The sequence below is a fragment of the Apium graveolens genome, chromosome 2 (genome assembly GCF_009905375.1).
Source record: "Apium graveolens cultivar Ventura chromosome 2, ASM990537v1, whole genome shotgun sequence".
Taxonomy (NCBI): Eukaryota; Viridiplantae; Streptophyta; class Magnoliopsida; order Apiales; family Apiaceae; genus Apium; species Apium graveolens.
Genome location: NC_133648.1, coordinates 29,291,761 through 29,310,782, shown reverse-complemented (window position 1 = coordinate 29,310,782; position 19,022 = coordinate 29,291,761). Strand labels below are relative to the sequence as shown.

The 19,022-nt window shown below is 39.3% G+C and overlaps 1 protein-coding gene across 1 annotated transcript; it reads left to right on the top strand.

Moving 5' to 3' along the window:
* Positions 1 to 15,938: 15,938 nt before the first annotated feature.
* Positions 15,939 to 16,592, top strand: LOC141687297 (uncharacterized). The gene has a single exon (XM_074492526.1). The coding sequence runs from the start codon at positions 15,939 to 15,941 to the stop codon at positions 16,590 to 16,592; it is 654 nt and encodes a 217-aa protein (XP_074348627.1).
* Positions 16,593 to 19,022: the final 2,430 nt, after the last annotated feature.

Genomic DNA, 19,022 nt, shown 5'->3' with positions numbered 1-19,022 from the left:
CCAAGACAACAACTTCAGCTGCAACAAGCTAATGAAAAATCTGAATTAGAGGAGTTGAAGCTTATGTGCAAAAGCCAAGCTATTTCTATCAAGACCTTGGAAAATTAAATTGGACAAATTGCCATTGTCTTTCTATATTGTCAACCTGATACACTACTTAGTGACACTGAAGTACCGTGAAAGAGGGAAGCTAAGGAGCGGGTGAAGGCAATCACTTTGAGGTCTGGGAAGGTTGCAAATCCTGAACAAACTCAAATTTCGAAGGAAGAAGCTGAGGCTGAAGAAGTAGTAAAACATCAGGAAGCTAAAGTGGAACCAAGAAAGACTACTGTTGAACACACTCCTCCTGAGGGTAATACAGGGAGAAACGGATATATCCTCCACCGCCTTTTCCTAAGCGATTGCAGAAGAAAAAGCTGGATAAGCAATTTGAGAAGTTTCTGGAGATATTCAAGAAACTTCATATTAACATACATTTCGCTGAGACTCTTGAGCAGATGCCTAGTTATACAAAATTTATGAAAGGTATTCTCTCTTGAAAAGTAAAGCTAGATGATTTAGAGACTGTTGCTCTCATGGTGGAATGCAGTGTTGAGCTGCAACAGAAGTTTCCTCCAAAGCTAAAAGATCCAGGAAGCTTCACTATTCTGTGTACTATTGGAAAAGTTTCTTTCGACAGATGCTTATGTGACTTAAAACTAGTATCAATCTGATGCATTTGTCAATCTTCAAGCAGTTGGACTTGCCTGAACCAAAACCGAGTTATAAGACTTTGCAGTTGGTTGATCGCTCTATTACATATCCGCAAGGTATTATGGAGGATGTCTTGGTCAAGGTTGATAAACTCATCTTCCCTGTTGATTTCGTGATTCTTGATTTCGAGGAGGATAAAAAGATTCTCATAATCTTGGCAAGACCTTTCCTGGCAACTAGCCGTACCTTGATAGATGTGCAGAAGGGTGAACTTACAATACGAGTGATGGATCAGGATGTAACTTTTAATGTGTTCAATGCTATGAAATTTCCTACAGAAAATGAGGAGTGCTTAAAGGTGGAGTTTGTCGAATGTGGTTACATCAGAACTTGATCAATTGCTAAGGTCTGATGCCTTAGAGAAGGCCTTGTTGGGAAATTTAGATAGTGAAGATGACGAAGGTGAAGAGCAATTACAATATCTGAATGCTTCTCCCTGGAAGAGGAAGATTGATATGCCTTTTGAATCTCTGGGAATGGAGGAGTTGAACAAATCTCTAAAATGCCTCAAACCATCTATTAAGGAAGCTCCCACTCTTGAGCTGAAACCACTACCTGAGTATTTGAGGTATGCTTTTTTAGGTGATGCATCTACTCTTCCTGTGATTATTGCATCTGACCTTTCAGGTAGTGATGAGGAAAAAACCTTGAGGATGCTAAGAGAGTTCAAATCGGCAATCGGTTGAACCATAGCAGATATTAAGGGAATCAGTCATTCCTATTGCATGCATAAAATTCCGTCAGAGGATGGTAGCAAGCCTATGGTTGAGTAGCAAAGAAGACTTAATCCAATCATGAAGGAAGTAGTGAAGAAGGAAATTCTTAAGTGGTTGGATGCAGGGATTATCCATCCCATTTCTGACAGTTCTTGGGTGAGTCCAGTTCAGTGTGTACCGAAAAAAGGAGGTATCACATTAGTTGCTAATATGAAGAATGAGCTCATCCCTACTCGAACAGTCACGGGATGGAAGTTTGTATGGACTACAGGAAGCTGAACAAGGCCACTAGGAAATATCACTTCCCTTTGGCTTTCATTGACCAGATGCTCGACAGGTTGGCTAGTCACGAGTACTATTGTCTTCTAGATGGCTATTCAGGTTATAATCAGATTTGTATCGCACAAGAGGATCAGGAGAAGACTACCTTCACTTGTTCATTTGGTACTTTCGCCTTCAGACGAGTTTCTTTTGGTCTGTGTGGTGTACCAGCCACATTTCAGAGATGTATGATGGCCATCTTTTCTGATATGATTGGCCAGAATGTGGAGGTCTTCATGGACGACTTCTCTGTATTTGGAGATTCTTTTGATGAATGCTTGCAGAATCTTGGAAACATTCTCAAGAGGTGTGTTTAGACCAATATGGTTCTCAATTAGGAAAAATGTCACTTTATAGTGCGACATGGCATTATTCTTGGGTATAAGGTTTCTAGTAAGGGTCTTTAGGTGGACAAAGCCAAGGTGGGGGTCATTGAAAATCTTCCTCCACCTATTTCTGTTAAGGGAATTCGCAGTTTTCTTGGTCATACGGGTTTCTATAGGCGTTTCATCAAGGACTTCTCTAAGATTTCGAATCCATTGTGCAGTTTGCTAGAGAAAGATGTCCCTTTCAAGTTTGATGACGAGTGCATTTCCGCTTTTAAGACGTTGAAAAAGAGTTTTATCACGACATCTGTCATAACTACACCTGACTGGAATGAACCTTTTACGATGATGTGCGATGCAAGTGACTATGTAGTTGAGCAGTTCTTGGGCAGAGAAAGAATAACATATTTCATGTGGTCTACTATGCTAGTAAGACCCTAAATGGTGCTCAACTGAATTATACTACTACGGAGAAAGAACTTTTGCCTATTGTCTATGGTTTGGAGAAATTTTGATCTTATTTGCTTGGGACGAAGGTGATAGTTTTCACTGATCACGCTGTAATTCGTTATCTCGTCTCGAAGAAGGACTCGAAGCCTAGATTAATCAGATGAGTTCTGTTGCTTCAATAATTTGAATTAGATATCAAGGACAAAAAAGGGACTGAAAATCAAGTCGCTGATCATCTCTCGCGTTTAGAAGATCCAAGTGCAACTTCACTAGATAAGACATTAATTAATGAGTCTTCTCCCGATGAGCAGCTGTTTGGAGTGCAAGAGGAAGAACCGTGGTTTGCAGATATTGTGAACTACCTTGTGAGTAATATCATACCTCCCGACTTGTCGTACGTTCAAAGGAAGAAGTTTTTGCATGAAGTGAAGTGGTATATGTGGGATGAGCCGTTTCTTTTTTGACAAGGAGCTGACAAAATCCTCAGGAGATGTATTCCTTACAGTGAAACGGGGGGAATCTTGCGAGATTGCCACTCAACGGCTAATGGAGGACATTATGGTGGAGAAAAGACAGCAGCTCATATTCTTCAAGCAGGTTTCTTTTGGCCAACCTTGTTTAAAGATGCTCATCAGTTCATTTTGAAATGTGATTAATGTCAACGAGTGAGTAATATGTCCAAGAGGGATGAGATGCCTTTTAATGTGCTTTTCAAGGACGAAGTCTTCGATGTTTGGGGAATTGACTTCATGGGGCTATTTGTCTAATCTTGCAACAATCAGTATATTTTGTTGGCGGTCGATAATGTCTCGAAATGGGTTGAAGTTAAGGCGTTTCCAACAAATGATGTGAAAGTAGTGCTTAATTTTCTTCACAAGCAAATATTCACAAGGTTTGGAACTCCAAGAGTCATAATCAGTGATGAGGGGTCGCATTTTTGCAATCGCAAGTTCACTGCTATGATGCAAAGGTATAATGTGAATCATCGCATTGCTACGGCTTATCATCCTCAGACAAATGGTCAAGTTGAGGTATCTAACAGAGATATCAAGCGCATTCTAGAAAAAGTTGTGTGTCCATCAAGGAAAGGTTGGTCTTTGAAGCTTGATGAAGCTATTTGGGCGTATAGAACAGCATACAATACTCTATTGGGAATATCTCCGTTTCAGTTGGTTTATGGTAAAGGGTGTCATTTACCGGTGGAGCTAGAGCATAAAGCGTATTGGGCTTTGAAGAAGTTGAATCTGGACTTGGATGCAGCTGGAAAGAAGATGATGCTTCAATTGAATGAACTCGATAAGTTTTAACTTCAAGCTTATGAGAACAACAAAATGTATAAAGAGAAAGTCAAGAGGTGGCACGATAGGGGTCTAGTGCTCAAATCATTTATTCCGAGGCAACAAGTTTTTTTGTTTAACTCTCGTCTCCGTCTTTTTCCTGGAAAATTGAAGTCAAGATGGTCAGGGTCGTTCGTTGTCAAAACTGTGTTTTCACATGGAGCGGTGGAGATTTTTTAAATGATTTGGGCCAAGCATTCAAGGTAAATGGTTAGAGTCTGAAGCATTACTATGGTGACATGGCAAACCGCGAGGTGGTTAGTGTTGTTTTATTGTCCGTTTCATCTCAAGATTCTACGTCGAGCTAACGACGTAAAACAAGCGCTTCTTGGGAGGCAACTCAAGTTTATTGTACTTTAGTAGGTAGAAGAAGCCATTAGAAAAGAGAAAAACACAAAAAAATCAGAAAAAAGAAAAAAGAAAAAAATTAGGGCCAACTTCAGAAGCTGAGCGCGCTCGTGTTGATCTAGCACGCGGCCGCGCTGTTTTTCCAGAAACCAAGCGCGCCCACGCTGATATAGCGCGCGGCCGTGCCAATTTGGCAGAATGTGAGCGTGCCCGCGCTGGTCTAGCGCGCCCGCGCCGGGGTCCAGTTTTCGAAAAAAAATAGCAGTTTGTGTAGAGAAAATCGGGATTTTTACTACAAAATCAATTTCTACCCAAAATTTACTCTTCCACATCCCAAATTTCCCTCTCCAAATCAAACCCATTATTCCCACGATTCCCATAATTAATTCCCACTTCTATTCCATATCTAATTCTTTTCTCACCTCTATAATCGGGATGACTATGGAGTATAGTGCTGATGCGATAAGGAGGATGATTGAGCAGCCCACGAGTAAACCCGGTCAGGACACTTGGAACGATAAGACTCCGAAGGACTTTGATCTGGATCTGATTGTTGCTACTTTGTGTGTGCCTGAGATTCACTGGAAGTTCAAGAGGGGCACAACTGATTACTCCACATTTCCTGCTTCGTGCATGAACAAGTTTGCACGTGCATGGAACTCTTTTATATGTGCTAACATCATGCCATCTTCTCATGTGTATGAAATTACTGTGGAGTGTGCTCGTCTGTTGTGAGGAATTCTTAAGGGGGACTATGTGGATTTGGGGATGGTTATTTACCAAGGTATTTTAAGGTTCTTGAGAGGAGGTACTATGGGTTCTATACCATATGCGTCCGTGGTGACGAAGTTGTGCGAGGCAGTTGGTGTTCATTGGCCCGCACATGAGTAGCTGCAGCTTCCCAGTGCTCCTATCGACAGTTATACGCTGTTAAACATGACTGAGTGGTATGGTGGCAAGCCCGATCCCAAGGGGCTTGGTTATTCTTATGCTTATCTGCCAGGTGGACATCCAGCTTCTCAGGCATATGCTGGTGGCACGGCGCAGGCGAGCAAGGCAGTTTGGAGAGCTGAGTTAGGTGAGGCTGGTCCATCGCAGCAGTAGGAGCAGGAGGAGGCATGAGCAGATGTTGGAGCTGGTCTGAGCATGACGCAGTATAGGTGTCTAGCGAGGAGGATGAATGTTATGCACGACATCCATAGTCGGTTTGCACGTGATCTTACCCAAGCACTAGAGACTGCATTCAGAGCCACAGGTGTTGACATCCAGTGGCCGGCATTTGGTGAGGATTCTGTGTATCCACCTCCAGACACGCCTGACACTCCACCCGTTGAGGGTGATGATCCTGATTCAGAGTAAGTATGCCTGATTCCTTACTATTACCTTCACTGAGGACATTGAATATTTTAAGTTTGGGGGTAGTAGTTGAAGGAATATGTTTTGTGTAAGTCACATATAATTTGCATATTCAACATAGTTAAGTGCATATAGTTGCATATTTGCCATGTAGTAGTTTTTTTGTTTTTTGTAGTTTTTTATGATAGTTTGTTCATATAGTTTCATGCATTTACATTATAACATGATCCCTTAGATGATTTTTCCGATCGATTTGTGATATTGATGCTAGTGTAGTGATATCGTATTTAGTGATGTTAAGTCTTATCGAATTGATTTGCATGCTAGAGACAATTATATTTCACTAATACTTATAGGTCTCTTGAGTATTAGATCATGGTCATGGTTTATTTTTTCGTCGAGGTTTATTCGCTTATTTATATTTAGAATTTAGGATATTCTCTTAATGATAAATTAACATGGATATTTAAAAATTGGATAAAATTGGATTTCATTGCTAGTTTTGTGGCTAGGTGTCAAATGGCTAGTAGCCGGCTCATATTTATATGAGTAGTCTAGGGTTGAGTGAGATGCAGCGAAACACACTCGTTCAGAAAATTGTGAAAAAAAAAGAAAAAAAAGAAAAAAAGAATACTTTTTTATTTAAGTGTTATGTATAATTGATCACGAGAGGGCTCTTTAGTACTCGAGTTATTAAGTTCTTAGGGGACTTTGTGCCTAGTGACTTAAGGCTTTTATAGTTTGGGATCCGCTAACCTAACGCTCGTTACATGGGTACTATTGTATAAGTCTTTTGTGGACCTCACTCATTGCACGGTCAAATAAGCATATTTTTGTTGTTTTGTTGTGAATAAGAGCGTGAATCCATGTAAAACTCCGATATAAGAATTGAAGTGTTATAAGTTATTTGGAGTCTAGCTTTTATTTTATTTATAAACTTGTAATTGCTTTGATGAGTAGTGAGTTATGATTATTGATCTAGTTGTGATGGTATATCTGTAAGCATTTACACACACGCACGTCTCTGGTTTGTAGGTTGATTTGTGAGGTTTGATTGATTTTTATGCGAGTAACTGCATTTGTTGGGATGTTGCTTGTTGATTGGTTTAGTTATTCTATGGGGATCTTTGCATTCATGCATTTTTTTATTTCTTGTTCTTTGAGTCTGTTTATGCTTGAGGACAAACATTGATTCAAGTTTGGGGGTATGTTGAGTTGCATTTATGACACTTTATTATGCTCCGTAAAGCTTTGAATTGGTGTATTTGTACTCAAGTTGTTGCTGTTTTCTAGTGTTTTTGCATTTTCAGGCATTCTCCAAGTAATCAAGTAAATTAGCATGATTTTAGTGCTAATTTGGTGTTAGGATGGTGTTGGAATAAAAGCTCATGGAAAACCAACTCAAATCAGCAAGGAAAAGAAGAAGCCATAATTTTATCCAAGGAGTCAACGCGCCCGCGCTGTGATAGCGCGCCTGCGCCCAAAGATCAGAAGCTCAGCGCGCCCGTGCTGTTGAAGCGCGCGGCCGCGCCAGGTCGGGCTAGCAAAATTCTGTTTCTACTAGGATTTTGAGAGTTTGAAGCCCTGGTCAATTCTACAGCATATATACACATATATAAAGACATTTTTCAGGAGGAGACGTACCAGAGCACAAGGAGAAGGCGTAAGAAGACTGTTTTAGCACAATTCAACCAAGGCGAAGAAGATCTAGTTTAACTTCGGATTCTTTGTTTAAGTTGTAACGTTGGATGCTAGTTTTCTTATTCGTGAACCTATACTCTTATTTCGTACTTTGTTTATTAATCGTTTATAAAGACTACATTTATTATACCATGCTTTTATCGGAACTTACGTTGATGATGAGTCCGATCATGGGCTAATCATTATCGTGGGGTTCTAGCGGATTTATTTATGAATTTATTTAGTTGATTTATTTCAAAGCCTTAGTGTGCGGTGATTGTATGATAACCTAGTATTGGTTGTGCTTATTCATCTTATGAGCGTCGCAAACTTATAAGATAGTTCGTTAATTCTTAATGAAGCGAAAGTGAACTTAAGGGTTTAGAACTTGCCATGCTAGCATAGGTTCATGTGTTATTATTATGCATGATTCGTAGGTAATTTTAATCATCTTACTTGCCCTATGTAATTATGATAGATAACTTGTGCATTAAACCGTTATGTTGTCAAATTCTATAGACATATAGGGTCTCAATATAATTGGTGTTTATTCAGCTTCTATCTCTTTTTGTGGATGTCTGGTAGTATGGTATTCGTGCAACGATAGTTGGCGTTTATCAGTTTCGTGTTATCTGATTAGTGTCATTACCATTACATGCTAAGGTTAAGAACGAAAAGGCTATTGAATGAAGTATTTAATGAAGTTAGAATCCCATGTTTGTCATATATATATATATTAACTCAACCATCTTATTCTCTTAGTTATAATTGTTAGCTTAGGTTTAGTTATAAACAATCTCAATTTGTTAATGGTCTTAGTATTGAATAATAACCATACCATTGTTGCATAAATACATTGACTGAAATTATAAACTTGATTCTCTGTGGGAACGAACTAGAAGATATTCTATATTACTTGCGAACACATATACTTGCGTGAATTTTAGCGCGTGTTTAGCGACTAACAGGCGGCCACCTTTAGAGAAGTTGCTCAACAATGGTTCCAAAAACTTGGTCCAAGAGTTATCACATCTTAGGAACAAATGAAAATGAAAACCTTATTTCTGACTCAGTTCCAGGCTGCGGTGAAGTATATGCCACATGTTACCACACTGGTCAATGTGAAATAAAAGGAAGGGGAAAGCTTGACTTCGTATTTCAAAAGGTTCAATATGGAGTCTGCCTTGGTGAGAGGCGCAACTGACGAGATACTGAAAATACTTCTTATAGCTGGTCTGCGCATGGGAACGGATTTTTGGAAATACTTGCAAGGAAAGGATCCTGTGTCGTTAGCTAATGTCCTCGCGCATGCAGAATCATTCAAAGTGATTGAGAAATCGCTTGCTGAGACAAAGAAGAATGATAATACCCACAACTCTAAGGGGCGAGCTAAGAGGAGAGACAGATCCGCGAGTCCAGATTATCGGTGGAATGCCCGAAGCCCTAATAGGGTGAATGCCGTGAACGTGCAGAGAGAGTGAAATCCAACGTCGAACTATGAAAAGATGGTGAGCAATTACACTCCGCTGACAGCATCCATTGATCACATCTTTGAGGTAAATAAGGACAAAGGAATCTTCAAGAAACCAGACGGTTTGACTTTATGGCAGAGTAGAGACAAGAAAAAATACTGCGAGTATCATGAGTCTACCGGTCACGACACCTACGAGTGTCGTCACCTAAAAGATAAATTTGTAGAGTTGATCAAGGCTGGATATCTGGGAGAGTGGATTGACAAGGTAAAATGACACAGAGGAAGCGATGACAAGGGAAAAGATTTGGGCGATTTTCGGAGGACATCCATTTGTTGGTGATTGTAATCGGGCATTGGAAAGAAATGCTAGAGAGGCACGACACCTACCACTCACCAACACTCATAGCATAGAAGATAGACCTCCAAAAATATTCAAAGGGGAGTCTGCTGATATTACATTCAGGGAAAGAGAGTCAAGATGGGTACATTATCCCCATAACGACGTACTGGTAATAATTATGCTTATTGGGGTAATGAACGTGCATCGAGTCTTCTTGGACAACGGGAGCTCTGCGAACATCTTGTATTACAGCACGTACAAGAAATTGGGTTTCCCGGATAGTGACATGAATTTTGAAGATGCACACATCTACGGTTTTACTAGAGAGGCAGTAAGAGTTATGGGTTCTGTTAGACTTCTTGTCACGCTTAGGGAAGGAGCTCTGTCGGTTACTCAAATGAGAGACTTCAAAGTGCTGGATCAGGACTTCGTGCACAATGTGTTGGTGGACAGACCTTGGTTGCGATCGATCAGGGTAATAACCTCGATACATTATTTGATGATAAAATTCTCAACGCCTAACGGAGTGGGCAGTCTGAGGGGATCGCAATACGAATTACGCGACTGCTATCACAAGGCTCTTAAAGAATTTCACAAGAGAAGGTATGAAGCAAAAGGTCTTCCCTTTGAAGATGCGGCATACATTTAGGTGAAACTGAATGGAGAGGTTCATGCCCATTATTTCATGGAAGATCCAGAGGAAGAAGAAACTCATATAACCAAGACCCCTGTCTTGACATTGGGGAATGTCTCGAGGATTCGCAGTGGGGAGGAAATCATGGTGAATCATACAGAAGATATTGTGCAGAAGGAAGTTAATGGAGAAAAGTTGGAAGGAAAAAATGAGATTTTACAGAGCCTGGAAAGTAACCCCAAGGTGGATGCTCTTCAAAGACCAGACGCGCCCTTGGAAAGTGAAACTAAACATGAGGTTGATGTTCCTCGGAAGAAGGAAGCGCCTTCCTTGTTTGCAGAAAATAACGCTCCTTCAATTGAGGACGCGTCTTCATAATCTGTGTGACACCCTCAATCTCGGGGTTAGGAAATGAGGACACACACACCTTTAATCTACTAATTAAATAAGCATAAACCCCGACTAGCTACTAACAGGATCAAACAGGATAAAGTATGAAACAAGATTACAACTACCAACCATAGAATATAACTTACAACCCAAAATAAAACCAAAAATACATAGTCGATCCCGGCTTGGAACCGACAGATAACCCATTGTATCTTTATACCTCTTTGGCTAAGTGCTTGCTCACTCAAAACCTGTACTACCTGCTCTGGAAACCGAAAGCCCTCAACACGATAGGACCACCAGGTACGCTCTTACGAGCAGTGCGCCTAAGCCTGGCCATCTTCTTGCTTAACTGTCATGGTTAGATTAAAACAAAACATATGAGTATAAAACTCAGCAAGTAACTAAAAAAATAGTTCTACGATATGAAATCCACAATACACTTTACTGATCTCGGGGCATTCTACTTTATCAGTTCTAGGTGGCAGATTTATATCTTTCAGGCTATGAAAGGGGGTTATGAAGAAAACTTTGGGCTTTCAAGGAACAAGGCTCAAGATAGGGTGAAATCCAACATTCACCACAAATCATTAAATGATCATAACTTATCTTTCAAATGGAAAGCGACAATCTTTTCATTACAGGGAATCAATTATATGATCAACATAATCAAAATCAGGGTTCACAAGTTGTAAGCTTCACAATATCACAAACAACTCTTTTTCAAAGAAATATAAACCTTTTTCATTTTCAAAGAATCAATTACTGAGTAGGAAATTTCAATTTTTTTAAATAATTATGGAACCCTTGATTGGACTACTTTATCTTTCATTTCATAATAATAATACGGGTGATCAGCCCGTACCGACCTCCATCCGGTCTTTAAGGTACCAATGTCATAATTTCAGCCTTAAACTGGACTAGCCTCACTAGCCTCTTACTATGACTGGACTAGTCCCACTAGCCTCTTACGTCCCAATCCAATCCATCAGGAATTCGTTTGGAAAACCTTGAGTTGGAAAAAGGTAGGTTTACTAAATTCATTTTATCATTACCAAGAATATGAAATCATTCATACTCTTTCAAGTCGAAACTCATTCTTAAGTTCAATTTCAAGAATTCAAAGTTAAGGAAATGAATCAGGGATAAGGAAAGCACATTTCTAGGGATCTTGATCAATGATAACATGGTTCTTAAGTTAGGGAAATCAATACCGTTTCAAGGATCAATAGAGGATAAGGTAAACAAGGAATGAAGCATCATTACAAGGGGTTCGTAAAAGTACTTATAGGGTTTATAACAGTTGATGGTATAACAAGTAATCAGAATAGGAAAAAGGGTTTACCAAAAGGTTAGAGTAATAAGCTTATCAATAACAAGTTCACAAGATCAATGACAGGGTATCTCAAAGTCAATAACAGGGGTTCATTACTTTAACAGTTCAATACTCTACATGGCATGAACAATATCATCTTTATAACCATTTACATAGGTAAATAGAGTTACTTGCCTGAATTCGCTTTCCTGAAGGTTGAACTACTGCCACATAGTATACCTTTCCCTTTCCTAGCCTGAATGCCCTCACGCTCCGAATCTACAATCCAAAACCAAAACCTTAATTAGTTTCTCAACTCACGTTCCCGGAACGTTCACTCAATACGATACATCGATTGTACTCTTGACTCGAATTATACGAGTATAGCTTATACACACATGCACATAGCACATAACACATTTTTTACTCATAGCCTTTATATCTTTATATACTAAATAATCAACTTATATTCGTTTTTATCTCGACTAATCCTCAAATCAAACTATTATAACTTATACGAGTACACGGTTCATTCACAACTAAATCTTTACGACCATAACTATCACCTATAGCTCTTTTAAAATCAAACAACTTAGTTCCCTTTTATTTTATTCCTTAATTTGAACCACATACTACAATCAAACAAACAAGTCCATAGATATTCACATATACACACCCAATCATTCTTTCTATTATCAAAACAAAGTTTTAACTTTTAATTCCTATGGCCTATTCGGCCTTATTGTACTTACTAAGAACAAAATCAATCAAATACTCACTTTAGCTCACATAAACACATAGCTCAATCAAAACCTTTAAAATGATCATTTTCCTGTCTTTTAATCATCAAAATTCGAACCATAACCCTATTTATACAATCAAATTTCTCAAAAATTACATCATGCAACTTTAGTTTTTAGCAAGCAAAGATCTTGTTAAGAATTATACTAAATCTTCTCAATCATTTCTAGCATAACCAACATTTAAACTAACACCCTTTTCTTTACCAACAAAATTCGAACCAAATCATACATATATACTTACATGTAATTCAAATTCATTCCCTAATTAAATCAAACACTCATTTTAATCATAATTTTCGAATTACACATCAAAACATCACTTAGTGACTCAAACCCTATTCAAATTTTCCAATTAAACATACATGCATTCACTTTGCATCAAACCAATCCCTTTTATACCCATTTTTCATTCGGTTATAACCACAAGTCACAATTCAAGAATCAAACAATGACATGCATCACTAATTCCTCTTTTAAATCAACATGCAATCTCATTTCTTACTAATTAAACTTAGTTTACCCCAAGATCAAGTCACGAAATCCGATCCCTTTTTATTAGTACTAAAACCGAACTACAACCTCAATATGCAACCACAAATTTTGATTTCTCAAGTACCCAATCAACCACACAAGTCCAAATACTTTTAAAACAATCATCAAAATCCTTCTATCAATCAACACACTTAAATTTTCGAAAGAATACAAAACCCTTTTGAACTTTTCAAGAAACCAAGACATGCAAAGGCTACATACAAGTTTTAAAGTGCATATAGCTCAAAAACCACATCATTTCAACTAGCACATCATTTTCCTAAAATCCCACCGGCTCTCCTTGGATAATGGACGGTGGTGGTCAAACTTAAGAGTGCCCATAACGAGTCTCCTCTTGAGTTTTAAACCATAAAATCACTTTAAACTCTCTTATGATCATATATCAAGAAATCACATTTCCTTGAACACAACCATGGAGATGGAACTATAAAACTTACATAAAAACTTACATGCAAGTGGTGTTTAGGTAGAATATCGAATATGAAGACTATGGATGATAAAATCTTTGAATTTGGATGAGTTTTTGTTGTTGCATGTAAGAGAGAGAAGAGAGATGGGGAGAGAGCTGAGAGAGAGATGAGAGTGATCGAGAGAGAGAGAGAGAGAGAGAGAGAGAGAGAGAGAGAGAGAGAAGAGTGACACACGGGAAAGAAAAAGAAATAAGGGGGGAGAAAATGAGCTAGTATATATAATAGGGGGCAGGGGTAGTTTAGTTAATTACTAATCCCCTTTTTAGTTTGATTTCCTTTCTCTTTTTACTCCAATAAAATCAAAATTAAATATTAAATATATCTCTCTCAGAAAGTTGAAAAATATTGCGAGTGATAATTTTAAGACGTAGATCTCGAAATTATATTTCCAACCATTACTCAAAATAAACTTTTGAGCGTACAGTTGATTTTATATGATTTTATAAGTTTATGCTAAAAATAGCATTTTAATACATAAAATCATTTTAAAATGCAACGATCATGAAATAAATCTGTCTATCATTTTTAGAAAGTCCCTAGGACTATTTTGAAGATAATAAAACAAATTGCATGCCTTTACCTTACTCAAATAATTTAATAAAAATGTGCAAAGGTTAAATAAACCTTATTTAAATCAAATAATTTCCTTAAATCCATAAAAATATTAACAGATCATGTAATCATGCATACATACAATGAAGCACATATACTCACACATCACAACTCGTGTATGATCATAAAATTTTCCCTTTTTTATCATTATTCCTCTTTACGCGTACCGGTCATGTTCTGCCTGACGGCCCGACGCTCAGCGTTTCAATTACGCTTCTCAATTACCTTGACCAACAGACACGTCACTAGAACGCAATACTTTACTTAAACATTTCATTTCATATAATAACACATATTCCATATTTTAAACACTTTAATCCCTTTTTAGGACGGGTTCCGTTCTACCTGACGGCCCGACAACACAGCTTAACTCCTAAGCCGACTCTTTAAATTAGAATGCATCTATCTATGCTCCCAGATACTAATATACAATAAATATAATTAATCATCACTTAATCACATAATTTATAATCACGGCACATAAATCACACTTTATTCACTTAATTACGTCGCGAATTTCCCAGTCGTTACAATCTATAATGGACAAAACCATGTCTTGTCCGGAGGTGGATGCTCCCGCATATAGGGACGCACCCTCAAATGCAAGAATGGAAGTCGAAGACCCCCGAGATTTTGATTTTGATCTAGATCCTAGGATCCAAATACCTGCTGAGAAGCGGGGTCGACCGAAGACACAATATCTGTTCCAGTCGATAAAGATGACCCGAGCAAGGTTTTGAAGGTGGGATCTCAACTAAGTTATGAGATGAGGGAAAGGCTCACCCGTTTTCTAATCAAAAATCTTGACATTTTTGCATGGAGTCATTCAGACATGGTCGGAATTGACCGAGGGGTAATGTGTCATCGCTTGAACATCTTTTCTAACTGCACTGGCATACGATAAAAGCGTCGCCCGGTGAGTGGAGAAAGGGTGATAGAATTAAAGGAGGAGGTAGATCGACTGTTGGAAGTTGGATTAATTAAGGAATCTTTCTACCCTGAATGGTTTGCGAATCCGGTGCTTGTGAAAAAACCAAATGGGAAGTGGAGAACGTGTGTAGATTTTACAGATCTCAACAAATCTTGCCCAAAAGATAGTTTTCCGCTCCCACGAATTGATTAGTTGGTTGACGCGACAACATGGCATGCCTTGTTAATCTTTATGGATGCATACTCCGATTACAATCAAATTCCCATGTACGGCCCTGATCATGAACACACATCCTTCATTACTGATAGAGGGTTATACTGCTACATAGGGATGCCGTTTGGATTGATCAACGCAGGCGCGACCTACCAACGGTTGGTAAATATGATGTTCAAGAATCAGATTGGAAGAACCATGGAGGTGTACGTGGATGACATGTTGGTAAAATCGATGGAGGCGAATGATCATATCAAGCACCTGATGGAAATGTTCAACATTCTAAGGAGGTTTTACATGAAGCCGAATCCGCAGAAATGTGTGTTCGGGTGGAGTCAGGCAAGTTCCTTGGGTTCATTGTCAACCATAGAGGAATTGAAGCTAACCCTACAAAGATCAAGGCACTGCTAGACATGAAGTCTCCCACCAGTGTGAAGCAGGTGCAAAGCTTAATCGAAAGGATCACCGCGCTGAACCGATTTGTTTTCGAATCATCTGACAGATGCAAAGAATTATTTAAGGCAATTAAAGTTGTAGGGAAAGACTTTGTATGGACACCAGAGTGTGAGGAAGCTTTCAGGAGGATCAAGGAGCAACTGGGGAATCCTCCTATGTTGTCAAAACCATTGGATGACGAGTCTCTAATCTTGTATCTTGCAGTTTCAGAGTATTCAATCAACGCGGTACTGGTAAGAGAAGAGGATGTGCAACAGTCACCAGTGTATTATGTGAGCATACGGTTGCACGATACTGAAACTCGCTATACCAGTATGGAAAAGTTTGCTTATGCCTTGATCATCGCGTCAAGAAAGATGCGCCCATATTTCCAAGCACATAGAATTGAAGTCCATACAGTGTATCCTCTGCGGAAAGTCCTTCACAAGCCATAATTGTCGGGAAGGATGTTAAAATGGGCCATGGAGTTGGGACAGTTTGACTTGGAATATATGCCCCGTACTGCAATCAAAGGGAAGGCTTTAGTCGATTTCTTGTTGGAATTTGACTCTGAGGTTGATGATAAGGCTTTGGTAGAGTTACATCCCTCTCATATTGAGGAGGTCTTAGAGGAATTTCCACACCCCTGGTGGATTTTGCATGTGGATGGAGCAGTTAACAATGGGGGGGCAGGCGCAGGTATAATACTTGTGTCTCCAGTAGGCCATCATCTGATGAGTGCAATTCACTTCAAATTCTATGCGACAAATAATGATACGGAATATGAAGCATTGATCAACGGTCTAAAGATTACTTTGGAAATGGGAGTGCAGAACTTAATTATAAAGAGAGACTCAGAGTTGGTGGTAAACCAGGTAAATGGGGGGTTTCAAGCTCGGGGACCGCAGATGGAATTGTACTTGAGGTGCACGCAGCGTCTGATTGGAAAGTTCAAAGAGGTTAGGATGGAATGTGTACCACGGGAAAAGAACAGCAACGTGGATGCCCTAGAAAAAATGGGATCCCATCAGGAGGTTGTGTTATTGGGATCTATACCCTTAGAAATCCAGGAGATTCCTAGAATCCCAGAGGTAGAGGTGATGCAAGTAGATGGGCTCCCAAAGAAACAAGGATGACGCCCATCCTTGCTTATATTCACAAAGGAGCACTTCCTGAGGATAAGTTCAAGGCTCGACGACTCCGCTACCAGGATGCAAGGTATGTGGTATATGATGAAATTTTGTATAAAAGGGGCTTCAGTCAACCGCTGCTCAGATGTGTCGAGAAAGAAGAGGGAAATTACATCTTAAGGGAGGTACATGAAGGAATTTGTGGTAATCACTCAGGGGGGTAACTCGTTGGCGATGAAAGTTTTATGACAAGGTTATTATTGGCCTACGATGAAGGACGATGCCGCGAATTTTGTTAGAGCATGCGATCGCTGCCAACTCTTTCCGAATTACTCATCTATGCCAGTGACGCTCTTGACGCCTATGGTGAGCCCATGGCCATTTGCCATGTGGGGGATTGATCTTATTGGAGAATTACCTAAGGCTAAAGGAGATATCAAATATGCAGTGGTTGCGGTTGATTACTTTACTAAATGGGCAGAAGCTATGCCGTTGGCGACTATCACCGCGAAGGAAATTAAAGACTTTATCTTCAACTCTATCGTGTGCAGATTTGGAATTCCTTACAAACTTGTCTCTGACAACCGAAAGCAGTTCGATAGCAAGGAATTGCGACAGTTATGTGAGGATCTGAAAATTAAGAAGGAGTTTACAGCGGTCTATCATCCTCAAATCAATGGGAAAATAGAGGCCGTGAATAAAATAATAAAGCATACCCTTAAGACAAAATTGGAGGAGCGCAAAGGAAATTGGCCCGAAGAACTCCCAAAAGTGATGTGGTCCTACAACACTACTCCAAGATCTACTATGGGGGAAACTCCGTTTAAGTTGAATTATGGGTATGAAGCAATGGTCCCTGTGGAAGTTGGCTCAGGGTCGCTTCATAGAGATCGTTACACATAGGAAGATGTAGAAGTTAACCAGAGGCTTCATTTGGATCTCTTGGAAGAAGCAAGGAAAAAATCCCAGCTGAGGCTTGCAGCATATCAACAGCTTGTTGCAAGGTATTACAATGAGAAGGTAAAGGGACAACTGCTGAAGGTAGGAGATTTGGTGCTCAGGAAGGTGATGTTAAACACAAAGAATCCCCAACATGGAGTATTTGGAGCTAATTGGGAAGGACCATACAAGATAAAAGCGATCTTGTGGAAGGGGACTTATCACCTTGAAGACTTGGAAGGGAAGTTGGTTCCGCGCGCATGGAATGCGGAGCACCTCCGGAAGTATTATCAGTAAGGCGCGAATTTGGCCCCTTACATATCATTTTTACATTTTTAATCATGCTTAGGGTTGTGCCCAAATTTTAGACTAGAAGAAATAAAATTCCTCATAGCCTAGGAGGTAGTGCATGTACTACTTACCTTATAACTAGTTGAAGGATTGTACTTTTAAATAAATTCCCCACAGAGCATAGTAGTCATGGGACTAGTGAACTTTTGACACTAGAGCGCATTATTAATAAAGACTGAAAAATTACCAATAGTTGTTTGCTTGTATGTTTGCTTAGTTCTATGACGCGCCCTAATAAATTGACGCGCCCCGAGAACAAAATTATGTAATGATTTACGATGACGCGTCTTAGTCTAGGACACGCCCTGATAGTATACTCCTCTATTTACAAGATTAAGGGATGACCGGAATACAACTTGAAAAAGGGAAGCTAAGGGAAACTCAGGTGAAACTGAATTTAGGACGCGTCCTGAGCTAAGGACGCGCTTATCATATAACTTGTTAAATGAAATTTTAATAATATAAAGCAAACATATGCATAATCTTGGTTAATGCTCCTTTTGGTAGGACGCGCCCTCTTTATCTAAACCTTTAATTTTAGCATTCCATGAAATAACTAAAAATGAGGACACGTCCTGGTTTAGGACGCGTCCATATTGATGTCAACCATCATATTACTTCGGGTTATTTCTAAACCTTCGTCGTCAAAGATTAAAGGTTGACGCGTTCATGCATGAGGACACTCCCATATATTGTGCGTTGCATAGCAGGAATAGAAAAGAGTATAACAACATGTTATCATACTAAGGGAAAAATATATCATCCAGAAAATTCAAAACAACCAAAGTATAGGGACTAATATAACATATCTTGACGCGTTCACATGGCAGGACGCGCCCTACATGATGTTAACAGTCTATGGTGTTGGAATCAAATTAGTAAATAGGGTAGACGCCTCCCAAATATGAGGATGCGCCTTTGCAGGATATCTTTTAGTTTACAATGATTAAGGGGATAACAACAACGTGATTTGTATAAATAGGAAAAAAATCAGATGCAAGATAAATGAGGACGCGTCCTCATTTGGGAAGAATGTCCTAAAGGTAATCTTAAGCAGAAGAAGACGCGTTCTGAGCTAAAGACGCGCCCGTTATATGTATGACTTGCTAAAAAATGCTGTGAAAACAAGATAACCAGGAAAGCAAA

What these genes read in the sequence shown, in the direction of transcription:
- LOC141687297 (XM_074492526.1), top strand. Translation starts at nt 15,939, where the DNA reads ATGGAGTTGGGACAGTTTGACTTGGAATATATGCCCCGTACTGCAATC.